Raw genomic sequence first — 14434 nt, forward strand, 5'->3', positions numbered from 1 at the left:
ACTGTACGAGGATGAGCAGGCAAGGCAGCCCTGAGCAACCAATTGAGGACGTCAAAGTCTTGTAGTTGATGTGATAGCAGTGTTTTGAAACGAAACCACAGGCCCTGTCAGGTAGTCAAATGTAAGAAGCTCTATTACATTAATACGGGAGAGGCTGTACGCGAGCAGCGCTCTGCCCGCGTCAAGAGTGCGCGAACGTTCGAACACGCTATCTAAGGTATATCTGTCCAACGCCCATATGCCGTCGTAAACACCATGCCCGCTCATCCAACATCAGCAGCTCAAGGACCGTTCGTACATGCTACGAGTCAAAGCCTACGCAATGCGCGCTCGCTCCCAAGTCGAAGCCTACGCAATGCGCGCTCGCTCCCAACTCCACGCTTCCACATTCAAATTATGCATCACTCCTCGAAAACCACCCCTACTCGTCCTTCTTCCCCTTGCCATTCTTTCCCTGAGGAATGGGATTCCCCTTCTCATCCACCAGCCCCTTCTCCCGCATGACGCGGAGGGCCTCGTGCAGGGGATCCAGCTCGGGCTGGGGAGCGCGGTGCGAGTTGAAGTAGCTGTCGGCCCAGGTGAAGTACTGGCCGTAGTTGACGGTGAAGTACATGTGGTGCAGGGTATGGTGGGCGGGACTGTTGATGTACTTCTCGAGCCAGTGGCCCGAGATCATGTCGCCGTCATGGATGAAGATGGTCCAGATCTGCACCAGGCCGAAGAGCACCATGTAGAGGTACTTTTGCACGGGGCAGATGAAGACGAAGACGCTGCGCGGCTGTTAGACGAGGTTTCTGAAGTGGAAGGATAACTGAGCATGGGACCAGGTGCTTACTGGTAGGGCAGCGACTGGACGTACCCGTCCAGCGGGTGGAAGGCGAGCGCGGCCCATGGCGTTGGCACTGAGACGCAGTTAGCAGAGTGGTCATGTGGCAACAGGGCAGAGAAACGCTTACCGATCCACTTGTGGTGCGGCTTGTGAATGTATTTGTAGACGCTGGGATGGTGCTCGAGGCGGTGGATCCAGTAAATCATGAAGTCGTTCCAGATCATGAACAGCACCGTCGAGACGACCATCCATGACCAGCCGTACTCATCGACGTTGGTGTACAGCAGGCTCTTGCCGCGCACCTCGGCCAGGAAAAAAGGCAGGGTCAGGATGTTGATGAAGGGCACGGCGCGCATGCTGGAGGCGATTTCTTGGGAGATTTGGTTCTAGCTCTGGAGTTAATCTTGATATTTAATTATACATGGCCATGGAAAGTCCTACCTTAAGGAACCTTGGATGGAACTCCAGCCGGCGGTCGAAAATGAGGAAATACGACAGCGCGCTGAAAATGAGGTACAGAGACGTGGCGCCAATCTGGGTGATGATCAAGATCGATATGCATTGGCGCACGATGTTGTCGCGAGCCCATGCTGACCCGGCTACGCCGCCGTCCGCATCCGAGAAGCTGTGCCGTAGCGCGGCATTTTCGGAGCCATTAACAGGACTTGCCGGCACAAGGGCCGCATATAGTGAATCGAGAAATAAATGATCTCCGATTTCCAATATCGCGTCCATGGTTTGGTTTGGTTGAGTGAGTCTGTCGCGTCAACTCATGGGATGCGAAAGTGCGTCTGTCGTGAAGTTGTCGAGGATGAACCCCAGGCAATTTCAAATTGGATGGTCGACCCACTGGTCCAGGGGCAGAAAAACCAGCTCCACTCTGGACCCTCGTTTGTGACCAGAGAGTGGCTCGACAGGAGTGGCATGTCGCGGAGCTCTGGTTTCCGTGTGGGGATCCTTGGCGGTGAACCATGAAGAAAATTTGATCCCTTTTGTTTCAAGCGAGGGCTGGCCGCAAGTGGCGGGATGTCTCTGACGGGTCGGCGACAACTATCAGCGAATTTCGAGATCTCCTGGTCGGACATGTACGGATACGGATTGCTCTCGAGCAACTGCCACACCGCAACACCTTGGATCATCAAGGGCCCTCAGAGGGACCTTGACGGACCCTGACGAGCCCCAGTCCCCGAGGTTCCCCTAGAATCGTCCGATCACGCGCCGTCCCATTGTGCGCGCGTCCATTTCGAGTTCGTCGTTCGACCCCCACCTGACTCTCCAAGTGTGCGACTCCACGCCATCTTGCCACTTTCGCAATCGCCGGCGCGGTGCCATATCCTGAACCATCCCGACTCCGCGTGCCGATACGGTGTTTGTTGACCGTCCATCGCAACCGCTGCAGGCCGAAATCGATGACATTGCCCTGGCCCCACCGAATCTGAATACAACCCCCGAGCGCGAGCACCCGACTACGCCGCTGATGCCCATTCATACGATATGCCTGCGCTGGCCTCGTCCGATTCCCTGCCATCCCACGAAGAAGACGCTGTCGCGGGGATTGTTCGAGTTTGAGGCTGGGCAGTGATATCGTGGCTGCTTCTGCTTCCGCCTTCCATCGCTTCCGCCGTAGATTCCCGCCCGTTGTCCTCGATAAGGTCGTAGGAATCCATTGTGTCTTCGAGGGCCTTTACTGGGCAATTGCGACATTGATTTCGGTGCAAGCGTTTTCTAGAGTCAGCCGGATTGGGCGTAAGAACAACAGCAGTTTGCTCGTTCCTGCCCAACGGCGACACAAACGGGTGCATGGCCGTAGGTCGATCGCGTGTTTGCTTATCTCCATTCTTTGCAAGAATGGACGTCTGTTGCTTCACAATCCTGGGGGGAATGCGGAAGGTGATGATGTGGGCATGACGTCTCCCCACCAACCACTGGGTTACCGTGTTGTTGGCTATGCTCATCCTCCATGCTTGCAACCCGCATAGCTGCTTGCAAGTCGAATCAATGCTGGTGAGGCCCCTCCCTTCCAGTAGTCCGGGGCGGCAGACTCGCGCTGCGCCTCTGATTTGTGTCTCATCCATGCTTCAGTGACACACAAAAGCCAACCATTGTCGACTGGGGACTGTGACAGCCGCTTATGCTATTTGTTAGAGTATGCAACACAGCAGCTTGCGTGTGCCAAATACCCGAAACACCTGTTGATGTGCGGCACCACTTAGGTGAGACCTGCTCACCTAATGCCCTTGCCGGAGCATGGGCTAATCCTATCTTCCGCTAGCGCCGACAAGCCGTTTCCCCTTGAGTCGTGTTTTCAGTGTCCGTTGACATCACTCTTCTTTGTCACTAACCTGATAAATAGCAAGAGTCTATAATCTGTGGCTCATTGTGACCGAAGCACTGCTACACTTTGGTTCATCTCAGCCGATGAAATCCTACACTAGAGAGCTCTTATATTTCAACCATGCAACGTCCCAGGCTCCTCTTAGACCTGCTTCATGTTGGCGTCCGCCTCTCAGTCACGTCCATCTCCGTCCACCTCCTCGTCTCCCTCAACCACAGCTGAGCCCGCCCCGGAGCAAACCCCCTCGAAGTCCTTGACCGGACTCAAAATCTCGGCTGACAAGATTCTGCCCAATGACTCTTGGAAATATCGAGACAGTCCCTCCTTATCTGTGTGAAGAGCACACTCAAGAAGCCAACCGGACTTGACCCAAACTCGCAAGCCTCATACTCTTGCCCACCTGCCCTCCCCACAAACCCATCTGCGCCACATCCCTCTCGCCTTCATTGGGGGTGTAGGCGAGCCCAAGGTATAATGCGAGTTGGACATACTCGCCAAAATTTTGGAGATACAGGCCCCCAGCAAACAGCTTCAACTGGAGCAGTAGCTCTGGCGGGGGGCGCGGGGGCGGCTGCGCATCCTCGCCAGCATCCGGAAAGACGTACGTCGACAGATCTTCCATCGAACAGTAGGACATGCTCGTGTGTGGGAGGTATGCGCGTAGCTGGCCGAGAACCGAGTCACTGTTGGGGTTTGGTTCTTGCTCGAGCAGCAGCTGCTTGGGACGTTCTGCCTCATACGGGCTGACAATCACCATTCGCATGCCGTGCGCGGCAGCCGGGCAGGACTGTGTCAAAATCCATTGGACTGGGCGCTGGTAAGCGTCCAGGCGCGAGGAGTTGTCGCGGATAATGCGAGCAAAGTCGACGGTCACGAGGAGGCTGCTGGGAAAGTTCTTCACCGGGAACAATGCCGCTGCGCTCGTGTTGGCCAGAGACTGAAAGGCGGGCATGAAGGCGGATTTTGCCGAGTTGTTGTTCAATAAGACCCCGTCCACAGCAAAACTCATGACGTCTGCGTGGAGGTTGTGCGAGGCGGGCTGTTTCCTGGGTGGCCTCTCAACCTGACGCTCACGCTCGACCTCTGGGGCCAGTTCACGCTCCTGTTCTTCTTGTGCATGGAGTCGAGGTTTGCGAGGCCAATTTCATCGCATTTCGCCTTGATCTGCGAAACTTGGATTTGCCTGGAGGTGAGTTTTGTGGCCGCCTTGAGCTTCGAGGTGAGGCTCTGGTTGTTGATGGAGCTGCTCGCCTCCGACTCGGGACGATACCTTTGCTCCAATGACTGCGTCTCGTTTTCTAAGTAGTCTTGAACGTGCTGGGCAGAAAGTTCCCCATCCTTTGCCACTCGCTCCCACACGGTTTCTTGCTGCTGATGGCGGATGCCTTGGGCCGCCCAGAGAGGAATGCTCCGGTGCGCGTCGTCCCACGTTTCGACGATGGCCCAAACCAGGACGTCGGAAACAGTGAGCGGGCGTGATTCCTCAAGTTTCGTGAAACTGCGAAGCCGTTTGGCCATCTCGGGTGAGACACAGAACGTGACAGACTGCCCAGACCCGAGCTTGCGCATCCTCATACAGGCCTGAACAAGCGTGTCCTTCGTCACCGCCGGTCCAAGAGTGACTGCCGCGCGGTACGGATCCGGAAGCTTGAGGTCGGTTCCTCTGGTGTGTGCCTGATCCAGAAAGACGAGGCAGCGGCCCGTTTTAGTTGCGAACGGGGACGTCAGGAATGAATCGACGGCGCCGGCCCGAGTTAAAACAGCAAGCTCATCATCATTGAAGAAGATGACGGCGTCTGCATCCCCTGCCGGAGTCAGCTCCAACCAGCGCTGCGCGAACCCGTAATTGCTGAGCTCGACAATTTGTGCTCCTACATCGAGGACCACGCGCATTGGCCGGCTCGAGGCGGTTTGGGTCACAGCGGTTAATAACATATCCGCTGTCGAGGCCGACAGTTGATCCTGGTCACCGCCGAGTTCCAGAACCGTGTTCTCCGTCCGGAGGAGGCAGGCGAGGACCGTCGCATTGGTGTGCCGCTGCTCGGGCAGGTCGAGTGCCGTTACGGAGAGCGACAGCACGTATTTAGAGTCAGTTGTGCCACTGAATCCGGTCAGGAGGTGACGCTTGGCTTTTTCGAGATCCCAGCCACTCGCCGATAGCTTGTAGGGAAATTCCCGCATCTCGCGTGGGAAGACGACGGTAGAGAGGTAGAAGTCGATTGCTGGCTTCGCGTATCGCAGGGACGGGAAGACGCTCTGTTTGCAGAGAGCAGTGTCCCGGAGATTGACACCGGAGAAGTGGCTCTGGGACGACGGGAGCTTTGGCGATGCTGCTGCCCATCTGCCGTATTCCTGATCTGCTTGATCGGACTTGCTCAGCTTCTCTAAGCAGGTGCGCAGCTCACCATTTGACAGGCCTTGATAGTAGTAGCTCAGACATGTCAGAACAATGACGACGTCTGGGTGGCTGAACTCAGAGCGTGGTGCCGGTGAATCTTTCGCCCTGTACGGCACCGCGAGCATGGTGGGAGGCCGTCGATCAGGAGCGAAACCATAATTCACACGGAACCTCTTGGCCAGTGCAAAAAGGACGACGTTGTTGGCCAGCAATCATCGCAGTAGAAGCAACGTGTTCTTCATCATTGTCTCGCTGAACAACCCACTGCTGTCGTTTTGGACCGCAGCAATCTGAGCAGCAGACAGGTTTGGCTGAAGGATGTAGTCCACGACCGCTGTTCGCCGGCTGATCGATTGATGGTGAATCGGAAAACCCTTGAGGCCCACGCAGCACACATGCTCAGCAACGTCACTAACCAGACGCTTGCTGGCTGATTCCTCCAGAACTCGAATGATTGGAAAGCGCCCGCTGCCCCGATCACCCTCAAAAAGCAGCCCTTTCACATCCGCCTCTGCATGTCTCCGTGCCGGGTCCTCGGCCACGTCGAGCACAACGCCCATGAGCTCCTGGATAAGTTTCCACCGGTCTGGGCTCATGTCAATGGGTCGTTGGGTGCCCGTCGTATAGATCAGCTCGAACTTGACGCTGAAATTCTCGTGGCTTTCGTCCACGATGTCCCGAAACATGTCTTCCATATGGTTGTAAGTAGTGACGATCTGTTTGCTCAGTGCTCCGGCACCGTTGCCGTCTGCCCAGGTGCTCTCCAGGGCCATCAGCTTCATCGAAGCCAAGTGTTCCGGCGAAACCATAAACACACGCCGTGGTTCCTGCATGTCGCGAGCATGCGGTTGATGACCTCGACATCGGAGCTCTTCAGCTGGAGTGATCTGGATATTGGCAGGTAGAACACTTGACAGTTGATCAGACCGCCCAGGGTGGCGATGAGCGTGTGCGCTAACTGGTTTGACTGGGCTTTTGCAACTACGACCCGGACAAGACGCTTCCCGTCTGCAAGGGCTGCAAATACCATGGGAACAATGACTGAAGATTTGCCTTCACCCATGTTTAGCTGAAGCGCCATGCCCTCCCCTCCTGGAGTATGCCTCATGTGAGCCGCAATGTTGCTTTGAACAGGCCGGATCAAAATTCCCTGTTCCAGCTCAAGCAGAACAGTCTCCGGGAAGACTAGGGGTTCGCCTTCGCCGCATTCGTGGCTGCCCATGTTCGACAGTTCCTTCAGAAAGTCTGTTCGACAGTCAGGGCGTTGAAGGGCATTGATGAGACGCTCAGCCCGCTGCAGGTTAAGCATAGATAGAGCGTAGTTGATCCGGCATACGCGCCAGTCGGCCGGCAGATTGTTCCAAAAGACTCGGCTGAGACGTTGGAGCAGGAAGATTGGGGAGATGCGAGGGTATAATAGGGCGCCTTGGCCGACTTCCTCAGCGACGGATTTCCCTCCCAGTGTGTCGCCGATGCTCCTGCGAATTTTGCTCGTCGCCTGTTTACAACTGGTGAGATACTCTTCAAAGGCAGCCTCCAACTCAGAAGTACCTTCTCTCAGCCGAATACGAGGGCTGGCAGAGTTGACAGAACTGACAGAGCTTGACCGCAGCTCGTTGATGTATGCAACCTGTACGGTTTCTGATCGCACAACTGAAAAAGCCGATCAAGAAGACCGGTCAATGGGTTAGTATCCCCGGCTGCATCCGTCACTTTGTCCAAGAGGTGGCTGAAGTTCTGCGGCTGAGGACGTTTTGTTGACGGGGCTGGTCTGGAGACGCCCTTGAAGTTTGTTCCTCCAGCCCCAGAGACGTGGAAGTTTCGTCTGAGTTGGAAGCATCTTGATCATCTTTCCACGAGAACAAGGACATCTGTCCCAGTTCCGAAACAAGGCTGTCCAGGTATCTCTCAAAGGCTGATGTCCTCCTGGCAAGTTCCAAGGCTTCCCGAACTTTGGCCATGATGCTGTCAACGTCAAAGTACCGGCGATAGTCCTGGCTGGTAAGTGTCGAAACCGTCCAGGCCTGACGCCACTGAGTTTCCAGGTCGGAGACAAAGCTCTTTGCCGTCTTATTCGACTCTGATTTCCATGTCAGATACCGCCTCTGGGAAACAGCGCTCTTTGACTCGTGAGATTTCTTCCGAATATTGGCCTCCGGGCAATTTTCGAAGGGATGCAGATATTGCTCGACGATTTTGTCCATCCTTTGCCGCATCGACGAGACATTGTACTCTAGATCGAAGTGATCTTCGCTTGGGGGCGTGATCCTGGTCTGAAAGACGCTGGGGGAATTGGCAAAGGCCAAGAATGCGATCTTGTACTTGTTGCGCTCTGCGAATGGTGCCCTGTGAAGTCCGCACCAGAGACCAATCAGGCACATTTCTGGAGGTTGGAGGTAATCGAGCGTAAAGCTCAAGTCGACTTGAGGGCGCCCGGGGAAGCTCTTCCCAGTGACCTCGAGGATGGATTGTTTCGCCCAGGCTGATGGCAGTTCCAGGAGCTGCTTATGGCCCGACACAACGGCCTTTGTAACCATTTTGACCCTGGTAAATGCCTCCGTGACATGTCCTTCCTTGCGGTGCCGTCCCAGGTACTGGCGGTCAAAGTTCGTGGTGTAGTCTTCCGCCCCAAACTCTGAGACTCGGAACATGGCGTTCCGGATCTTCGCCCGGTCCACCAACAGGGTAGACGACCGCTCGAGAGGGGCAAACTTTGTTGAAGCTCCACGATTGTCATCGGGGGGATGGAAAATCTCGCAGTCTCGAGCATGCCTAAGGATTGCCTCGACGGCTGGCCAGAAACCATCATGTTGGGCCAGGACAGGAAGCTCGGACGACCAGTTCACTTGCTCCATAACCTGCAGGTGTGTCGGATAGAATTTCGTCGCGGGGATAACTTCGCGATCATGCGCAACAAGTCATGAGATTCTGTGTCCAACCGCTGGAAAGAGCGAACTGAGGCAGACTGCAGAATCCTCAGGGCTTCTTCGGTGCCGATTCTCCCGGTGAGAGGGTCAGGAAGGAAATGGGCCGTTAGGGAAATGCAGGTAACACAAGTAGAGCTTGCTGGAGAGTGACCCGCCGCTTGTGATGCGGCCGAGTGTTGGATCCACCGAGAAGGCGTCGTGCTTGACGTGCAATGCTGAAGATTGATCGACAGTGACGCTGACATGGTAGCCGACCGGCCGTGAAGACAGGGTTTCTCGAAGCACCAGGACCAATCTCTGCAGCGTACAAGATGCTGAAACGCCCTCGCGCTTGAGCACAAGCTTGTTCTGAAGTCCAACCAATGCACCAATGCTTTGGCATTCGTCGATGCACATGCCTGAATAGTGCTTGGACCGGATGCTGGACTCGCCCTCGGCCAATGTAAACGAGATGGAGAATCTGGACAACTCTAGGGCCAGAACACGGCTAGCTGATTGGAAGATCATGTCCACATTGCTCGTATCTTCGATGGGGCTTAGATAGGTCGAGATAGCCTCTGCGGTTAGGCTGTGTGGATTGATCAGGTACTGCCCCTGCCCGCGACGTGAAAGGATGTTGCGGCCACCGTCCCGTGTCAAAATCCAGTTGTCCGGTGATGATGCCCAGGGCTCGTTCACCGGTCGGAACTCGACTGCCCCCGTCGAAAGGTTCATCCAGTGCGAATAGTTCCGGGCGAATGAAGCCGGTACGTCACCCTCCAACTTCCACGGTTGGGATGAACTCGCAGACCTCAGCCGACGAGCCCTCTTTGACTGGCGAGGCATCTGCCCCACGTACGGCTTGTATCACCAGCTCGCCGTCCGTCAAGACAAAGTGCACAATCCATCCTTGCTGGTCCCGGCAGGCCGAGAACCTCTGGCCACGGCGCGTGGAGGGCATGACTTCCAGCACATGTGCCCCGAACAGTTGAGTGTAAGCTCTGTTCGATTGGTATTCATCCGGGAGACGGGACAGGGGGTACCCGTCAACAAGGAGACGGCCTTCCAGGAGGTTGAGAGTGATAGAGATGGGGCTCCCACCTTGTCTGACCATGGTGGCGGCCAGAGTGTGAGCTTGAACGCCGGATTGAGCTGACCACTGCGCAGCCGACGGCGAGTAGTCTGCCCAAACCGCCGAATGGCGTCATCAAGCCTGCGTTTTTCAGCTCGACGACCTCTTTCTTGACAAACCCCATTGACCTGTGCATGATCCTATGCCATCGCTGCAGCAACAGAGTCAAGACGGGAGTTGACGCTGCTCCTTCAGCAGGCCGGTGATCATAGACCATAATAGTGGACTCGACAAGAGCGCCAAGGTCGCCCCGAGAATGGATAATGACTTCCAGGTGGTCTGACCCGACGTCAAAGGTCGACGTACAAGTCACCGCCACCATCAGCACCCTTTGGGTTAACTCTTCCTGCCCCTTTTCGGTACCGCAATTCGCCCGCCTGGCCAGGAGGTGCCTAGCCCATTTGATTGTCACGACCCTGGCTTGGGACAGGAACGCCAACAGCCCGTCCACGAGAGGCCGTGACGTGGCCATCGACAACACCTTCGTTGCGATGCATATCAAGAGACTGACAGCCACGTCGTTTTGCCAGTTCTCACAATACCGACGAAGAGAATCGTTCAGAGCGGCAACCAGATTGCGGACAAACTTGGCGTTCGAAAGATCCGCGTGGGCTTGCCGGAAGACCAAATTGAACTTGGTGTATGGTCCTGCCTCAAGGCATACCTGTAACACCAGCCAATAAGTCGACTCCTGATACCAGTCCAACGAGGGGGCTTTTAGCTGACAGAGCACGTTCGGCCATTGAAGGTGGCAACCAGAACGGATATGGCCGAAGGCCCGGAACGCCTCAAGAGACATGTCCGGTGGACAGCCAGACTGGGCTGCGATGACTTGGTTGGATGTATGCTCAGTCGATCGTGTCCAGGTGCTCATGAATCCCTGCTGCTGATGTTTAGCGAAGGAGCATTTGGTAGGAACATGAGGCTCTTGAAACAGCTCGTCGCTGGAAACAGAGTCTGGCTGATAATAGTACTCAGTGGTGCCAGCCATGCCACACGCAAACATCGGCCTCGGTCACCGCGTTGATATGGCTGGGGCGGTAATGACTTGCTTCGACTGGTTTGACGGTAGACGCCAGCTGAACTTGGCTTGTCCTCGGTTGATAGACCTTCAAACCGGAGTGGTCTGCTGCAAACCAAAGCCGGTTCACTCCCTGAAGCTTTCCCGGTCTCTGAAAATGCTATGAAAGAGATCTGCCGTCACGTCCCGCCACATGGCGACGATATCCGTGACCCAAATCTCAAAGACAATGGCCTGCGCGAGAATGCGATCGGTGGGCAAAGGTCACTCGAACTTGTTGATGTTCAACGCAGACATCTGGGATTGCAGTCGACACGCCTCGCAGCCGGACGCGGAGATCATCCTCTTCTGCCGATTGCACCACTTCTCAGAGTGTGGCGCTGAGGCTCTCCGGCTGGACAGCTCAGCATATTCACTGCGCATCGTGTGATACTCTTGCACTTTCTTGGCAGCGTTGCTCTCGGCTTGGCCCTTGATCTCCTCGTAGAGGCTTTGGTGCTCAGGGGACGAGTTGAAATAACGGACCGCAAACGACCCCTGCCGCCCAAAGTTCGCGAATGCCAATGGATAATCGCCGGCAGCACTGTCTCTCCGGTCGTATATGTAAGATTCAATCGCGACCAAGCGGACCATTTGCTTGTGGGTGGAAAGAATCAAGGGGTCGAGCAAACCGTGATAACCAAATCCAGGGTTGTATTCCAGCAGCAAGGGGCACGATTTCCCCCGTGATCTTGTCCAAGGCGATGTAAAGCTCCATGATGACCAAGTTCATCAGCGAAAGCGCCTCTGAATTTCCTTGGTGGATGCGACTGGCTTGTTTGAAGTATTGGGAGATCAGCTGTTGTAATTTCCCGGTGTCCTTGACGGCCTGAAGATGGCCATCGTCGACATCACGCTGAACCCGCGTGGCGACCCACGAAGACAGGTTCAGCTCAATCCACGACTCCAGCTCGACGAGCCAAAAAGGTTCCAGGTCGCCGACGGACTGAAGGCCGGGAATGGCAGGCAAGACATCCGCCGAGACTCTGAAGAACATGGAGTTGTCACCGGGCCCAGCGGTGCCTTGATCGGTCGTATTGGAGCGGGAATCCACTCCAGGTGTCCGCTCAACTTCTGGAGGCGAAGGTTCGTGTCGGACTCAAAACAGAGGGTTTGAAGACGGCCCGCTGGGATGGCTACAGGAGTATTCTTGGTCTGCTCCTTCTGCCAACGTCGCTGGAGCGTCCCTTGATTTGCTGTGAGGACGTTCCTCACTGTGCGAAACCAGGGAAGGTTCTCATGAGGACTGAGCTTCATAATCCGCCTGACAAATTTGGATGCCATGGCAAACCGCAAATCGCTATCCAGGCCGAGCTGGGCGGCCTGCTCAAGCAGGCGAGCGTGGTGAAACGTGAGGAAAGCCTTGTATAAGGACGGAAAATTGTTGCGATCCAAGACTAAGCGCACAGCGACGCGCAACAGCATCCATGTGGGCGACCGGTGCCAGGACAACAGCGTACTGTCCCAGCTAACTTGCTCGCGGCTCCTCTTGGCGACACGGCGGGGGGTGACGCTCCGCCCAAGGCTGATGAGAGTGGCAAGAACCATACTGCTGAGAAGGAGCGGGGAGCTGGTGTCTCTGGATTCATCGAATTTCTGGTCAAACTTCGACGACTTTGGGCGAGCCTGTGGCGAGTCTTGAAGCTCCAAGCAGCGGAGAACGTCGACGAACTCGCTGAGGAAGAGGGGGTCGAGCACCGTTTTACGGCAAACCGTCGCAGCGCAGTCAGGAAACTCCCGGACCAGGCGGCCTTTGCAGCCCATCATGTCCCCATTGCGGGCCAGGAGCTCGAAGGGCTCGACCAAGATGTCTTCTTGTCCAAGACACGTCAGGATAAGGCCAGCGTTCTGGGCTCGGATATGGAAAAGTGCAACCTCTGGCAAGTTTTGTGTAAGCAGCCGGGCAATAGAAACTAGACTTAGAGGCAGGGCAAGTGCGTGGGAGGTGGGAGAAATGTGGATAAGTTCAGGGCTGGCTCTGCCTAGAGGCATGTGATCGACTCTTTTCCGGCGAGCCAAAATGCGATGAGAAGATGCTCAGAAGAAATTACATACCGCCGTCGTCAAGTTCCTGAATGACTTTTTTCATAGAGGTTCCCTTTGTGGCGCTGTCCAGTCCTGGCTTCACCTTCAGGAGCCTCTCGAGCATCGCAATGACTGGCCAAAGTTGCTGAGGTTCCGCTGCTGAGCATTCCCTGGAAAACTGCCGCGTTGACTTGAGAAGAGAAGCGATGAGGTTGAGCTCTTCCTCAATGCTTGCATCGTCTTTCTGGGGCGCCTTCGGGGGCAAGAAAACGTGGTTGATCGCATATTTGAGCGACTCTACTGCGACCGACGCAGCGCGAGAATCGGCAGTACCTGGAGCCATCTTCGGCAACGAAAGCGACGGGTAAAACTTGGGGGTGTGGCTCAATGTTGTCAAGTGGTCAAGAGCAAGCTGGAAGTGTAGAGTGCGAGAGGTACGAGAAGTGAAATTGATGGTTGAATGAAGAAGAGGTGTAATGAAGCGGAAGATCCAGCAAAAGTTGGCCGGTTTTTTGGGTAAAACAAGGCAAACGATCAATCCTGGCAAACACTTAGAATCTGATTCTCAATTGCCTCATGGTCTTTCATCTGAGTCCAACCTGATTGTACTCGCTCGGCATCTTTCGTGCTCAACTGGCAACAGCCAATACATCTGTCGTTTGTATCCCTCTCAAACACGCACGCTTGCACTTTCCCACCGCATTTCTACAGCGGCACGTCGGGAAGGATACAACCAAGGCTGGATCAGAGGGCATATGTGAGGCGGTTGATTGTGCTGTCTCCGTCCTCAAGCAGACTGCGCTTACGAGTTGCTCTCGTCACTCTGCAACATGACGAAGCCCTATGGACTAATAAGCACCTGGACCATGCACAGGAGCTTGCAATCGCCCTCGTCTTCTGGTCCTAGAAAAGGCATCACTCCTGCATGATGCCGACGGCTGACAATCAAAGTTACCTGGTAGGTGAGAAACGCCCGTAACGGCCGTCGCGGTGTCCCCTTCTGTATTTACTGCCAACCTTTGTGTCTATGAAGTGTTAGCGATGAGCTAAGTGAAAGAAAAGAAATAAACAGCCCGGATTATACGTATGTATCTTGCCTAAAGGTACCTTACATAGCCGCGTCAAACCAGCATCGTGCTTCTGGTTGGTGACGGAAGAGTAATTATTAAGATTGCCCACGAAACTGGCTTCATCTTCGGGTTATTGGGTTGATATGTGGGAGCTTCCCAGCAAATGGCCAGGTCACACCAGCACATTACCTTCAATTATGCTGCACCCAGCACATGCGAGCTCCCTCTCGCAAGCGGCTCAGGTCGCAACCTTCACACATGGCTGCGTTGTTCACATGCAAATTGACGAATCAAGTAAAGGGCAGCTCGGGCCTGGGAGCCCATGGATACATGCGTGTAGGGGAAAGGCGCTAAGCTGGCTGAACAGGGCTCAGAAGATTGGCGCCCTAGCAATCACAGGAGCCTTTCGGACCGTAGCTACGGCTGTAGCAGAAGCCGAAGCGAGCATTCTCTCCATACAAGAACGACACACCCGGGCGGCAGCCAGACTATGGATCAACATTCAGACATTGCCTGGGACTCATCCCCTAGCCTGCAAGAAAATCCGGACAACAACACGATTCGTCTCCCCGCTTCAGAAGATCGCCAGTATCGCGGAAGGTGTAAAAGTCGATCAAATGGAAACAATCCAAGAATACGCCATCGCTCCCTGGGCACCTCGCCTACAGCCGACGATCGA

The 14434-nt window shown here is 55.2% G+C and overlaps 3 protein-coding genes across 3 annotated transcripts; all 3 read right to left on the reverse strand.

Moving 5' to 3' along the window:
* Positions 1 to 421: 421 nt before the first annotated feature.
* N657DRAFT_683437 (uncharacterized protein) lies at positions 422 to 1564 on the reverse strand (the record flags this gene model as incomplete). The annotated part of the gene is made up of 4 exons (XM_062796572.1): positions 422 to 770; positions 836 to 902; positions 957 to 1215; positions 1271 to 1564. 4 exons carry the CDS (start codon positions 1562 to 1564, stop codon positions 422 to 424), a joined length of 969 nt encoding a protein of 322 aa, XP_062644391.1.
* A 264-nt stretch (positions 1565 to 1828) lies between these two features.
* Positions 1829 to 2956, reverse strand: N657DRAFT_648784 (uncharacterized protein). Its single transcript, XM_062793586.1, has one exon. It carries the CDS (start codon positions 2902 to 2904, stop codon positions 2296 to 2298), a length of 609 nt encoding a protein of 202 aa, XP_062644392.1. The 5' UTR covers positions 2905 to 2956; the 3' UTR covers positions 1829 to 2295.
* A 304-nt stretch (positions 2957 to 3260) lies between these two features.
* On the reverse strand, positions 3261 to 13028 carry N657DRAFT_665989 (uncharacterized protein; the record flags this gene model as incomplete). The annotated part of the gene is made up of 16 exons (XM_062795318.1): positions 3261 to 3463; positions 3582 to 4266; positions 4338 to 4745; positions 4926 to 5733; positions 5794 to 6338; positions 6380 to 6856; positions 6899 to 7163; positions 7193 to 7333; positions 7375 to 8458; positions 8615 to 9251; positions 9304 to 9627; positions 9704 to 10264; positions 10599 to 10770; positions 10890 to 11351; positions 11715 to 12537; positions 12716 to 13028. 16 exons carry the CDS (start codon positions 13026 to 13028, stop codon positions 3336 to 3338), a joined length of 7833 nt encoding a protein of 2610 aa, XP_062644393.1. The 3' UTR covers positions 3261 to 3335.
* Positions 13029 to 14434: the final 1406 nt, after the last annotated feature.

This window comes from Parathielavia appendiculata (genome assembly GCF_033297405.1).
Source record: "Parathielavia appendiculata strain CBS 731.68 unplaced genomic scaffold N657scaffold_15, whole genome shotgun sequence".
Taxonomy (NCBI): Eukaryota; Fungi; Ascomycota; class Sordariomycetes; order Sordariales; family Chaetomiaceae; genus Parathielavia; species Parathielavia appendiculata.

What these genes read in the sequence shown, in the direction of transcription:
- N657DRAFT_648784 (XM_062793586.1), bottom strand. Translation starts at nt 2,904, where the DNA reads ATGGATGAGACACAAATCAGAGGCGCAGCGCGAGTCTGCCGCCCCGGA.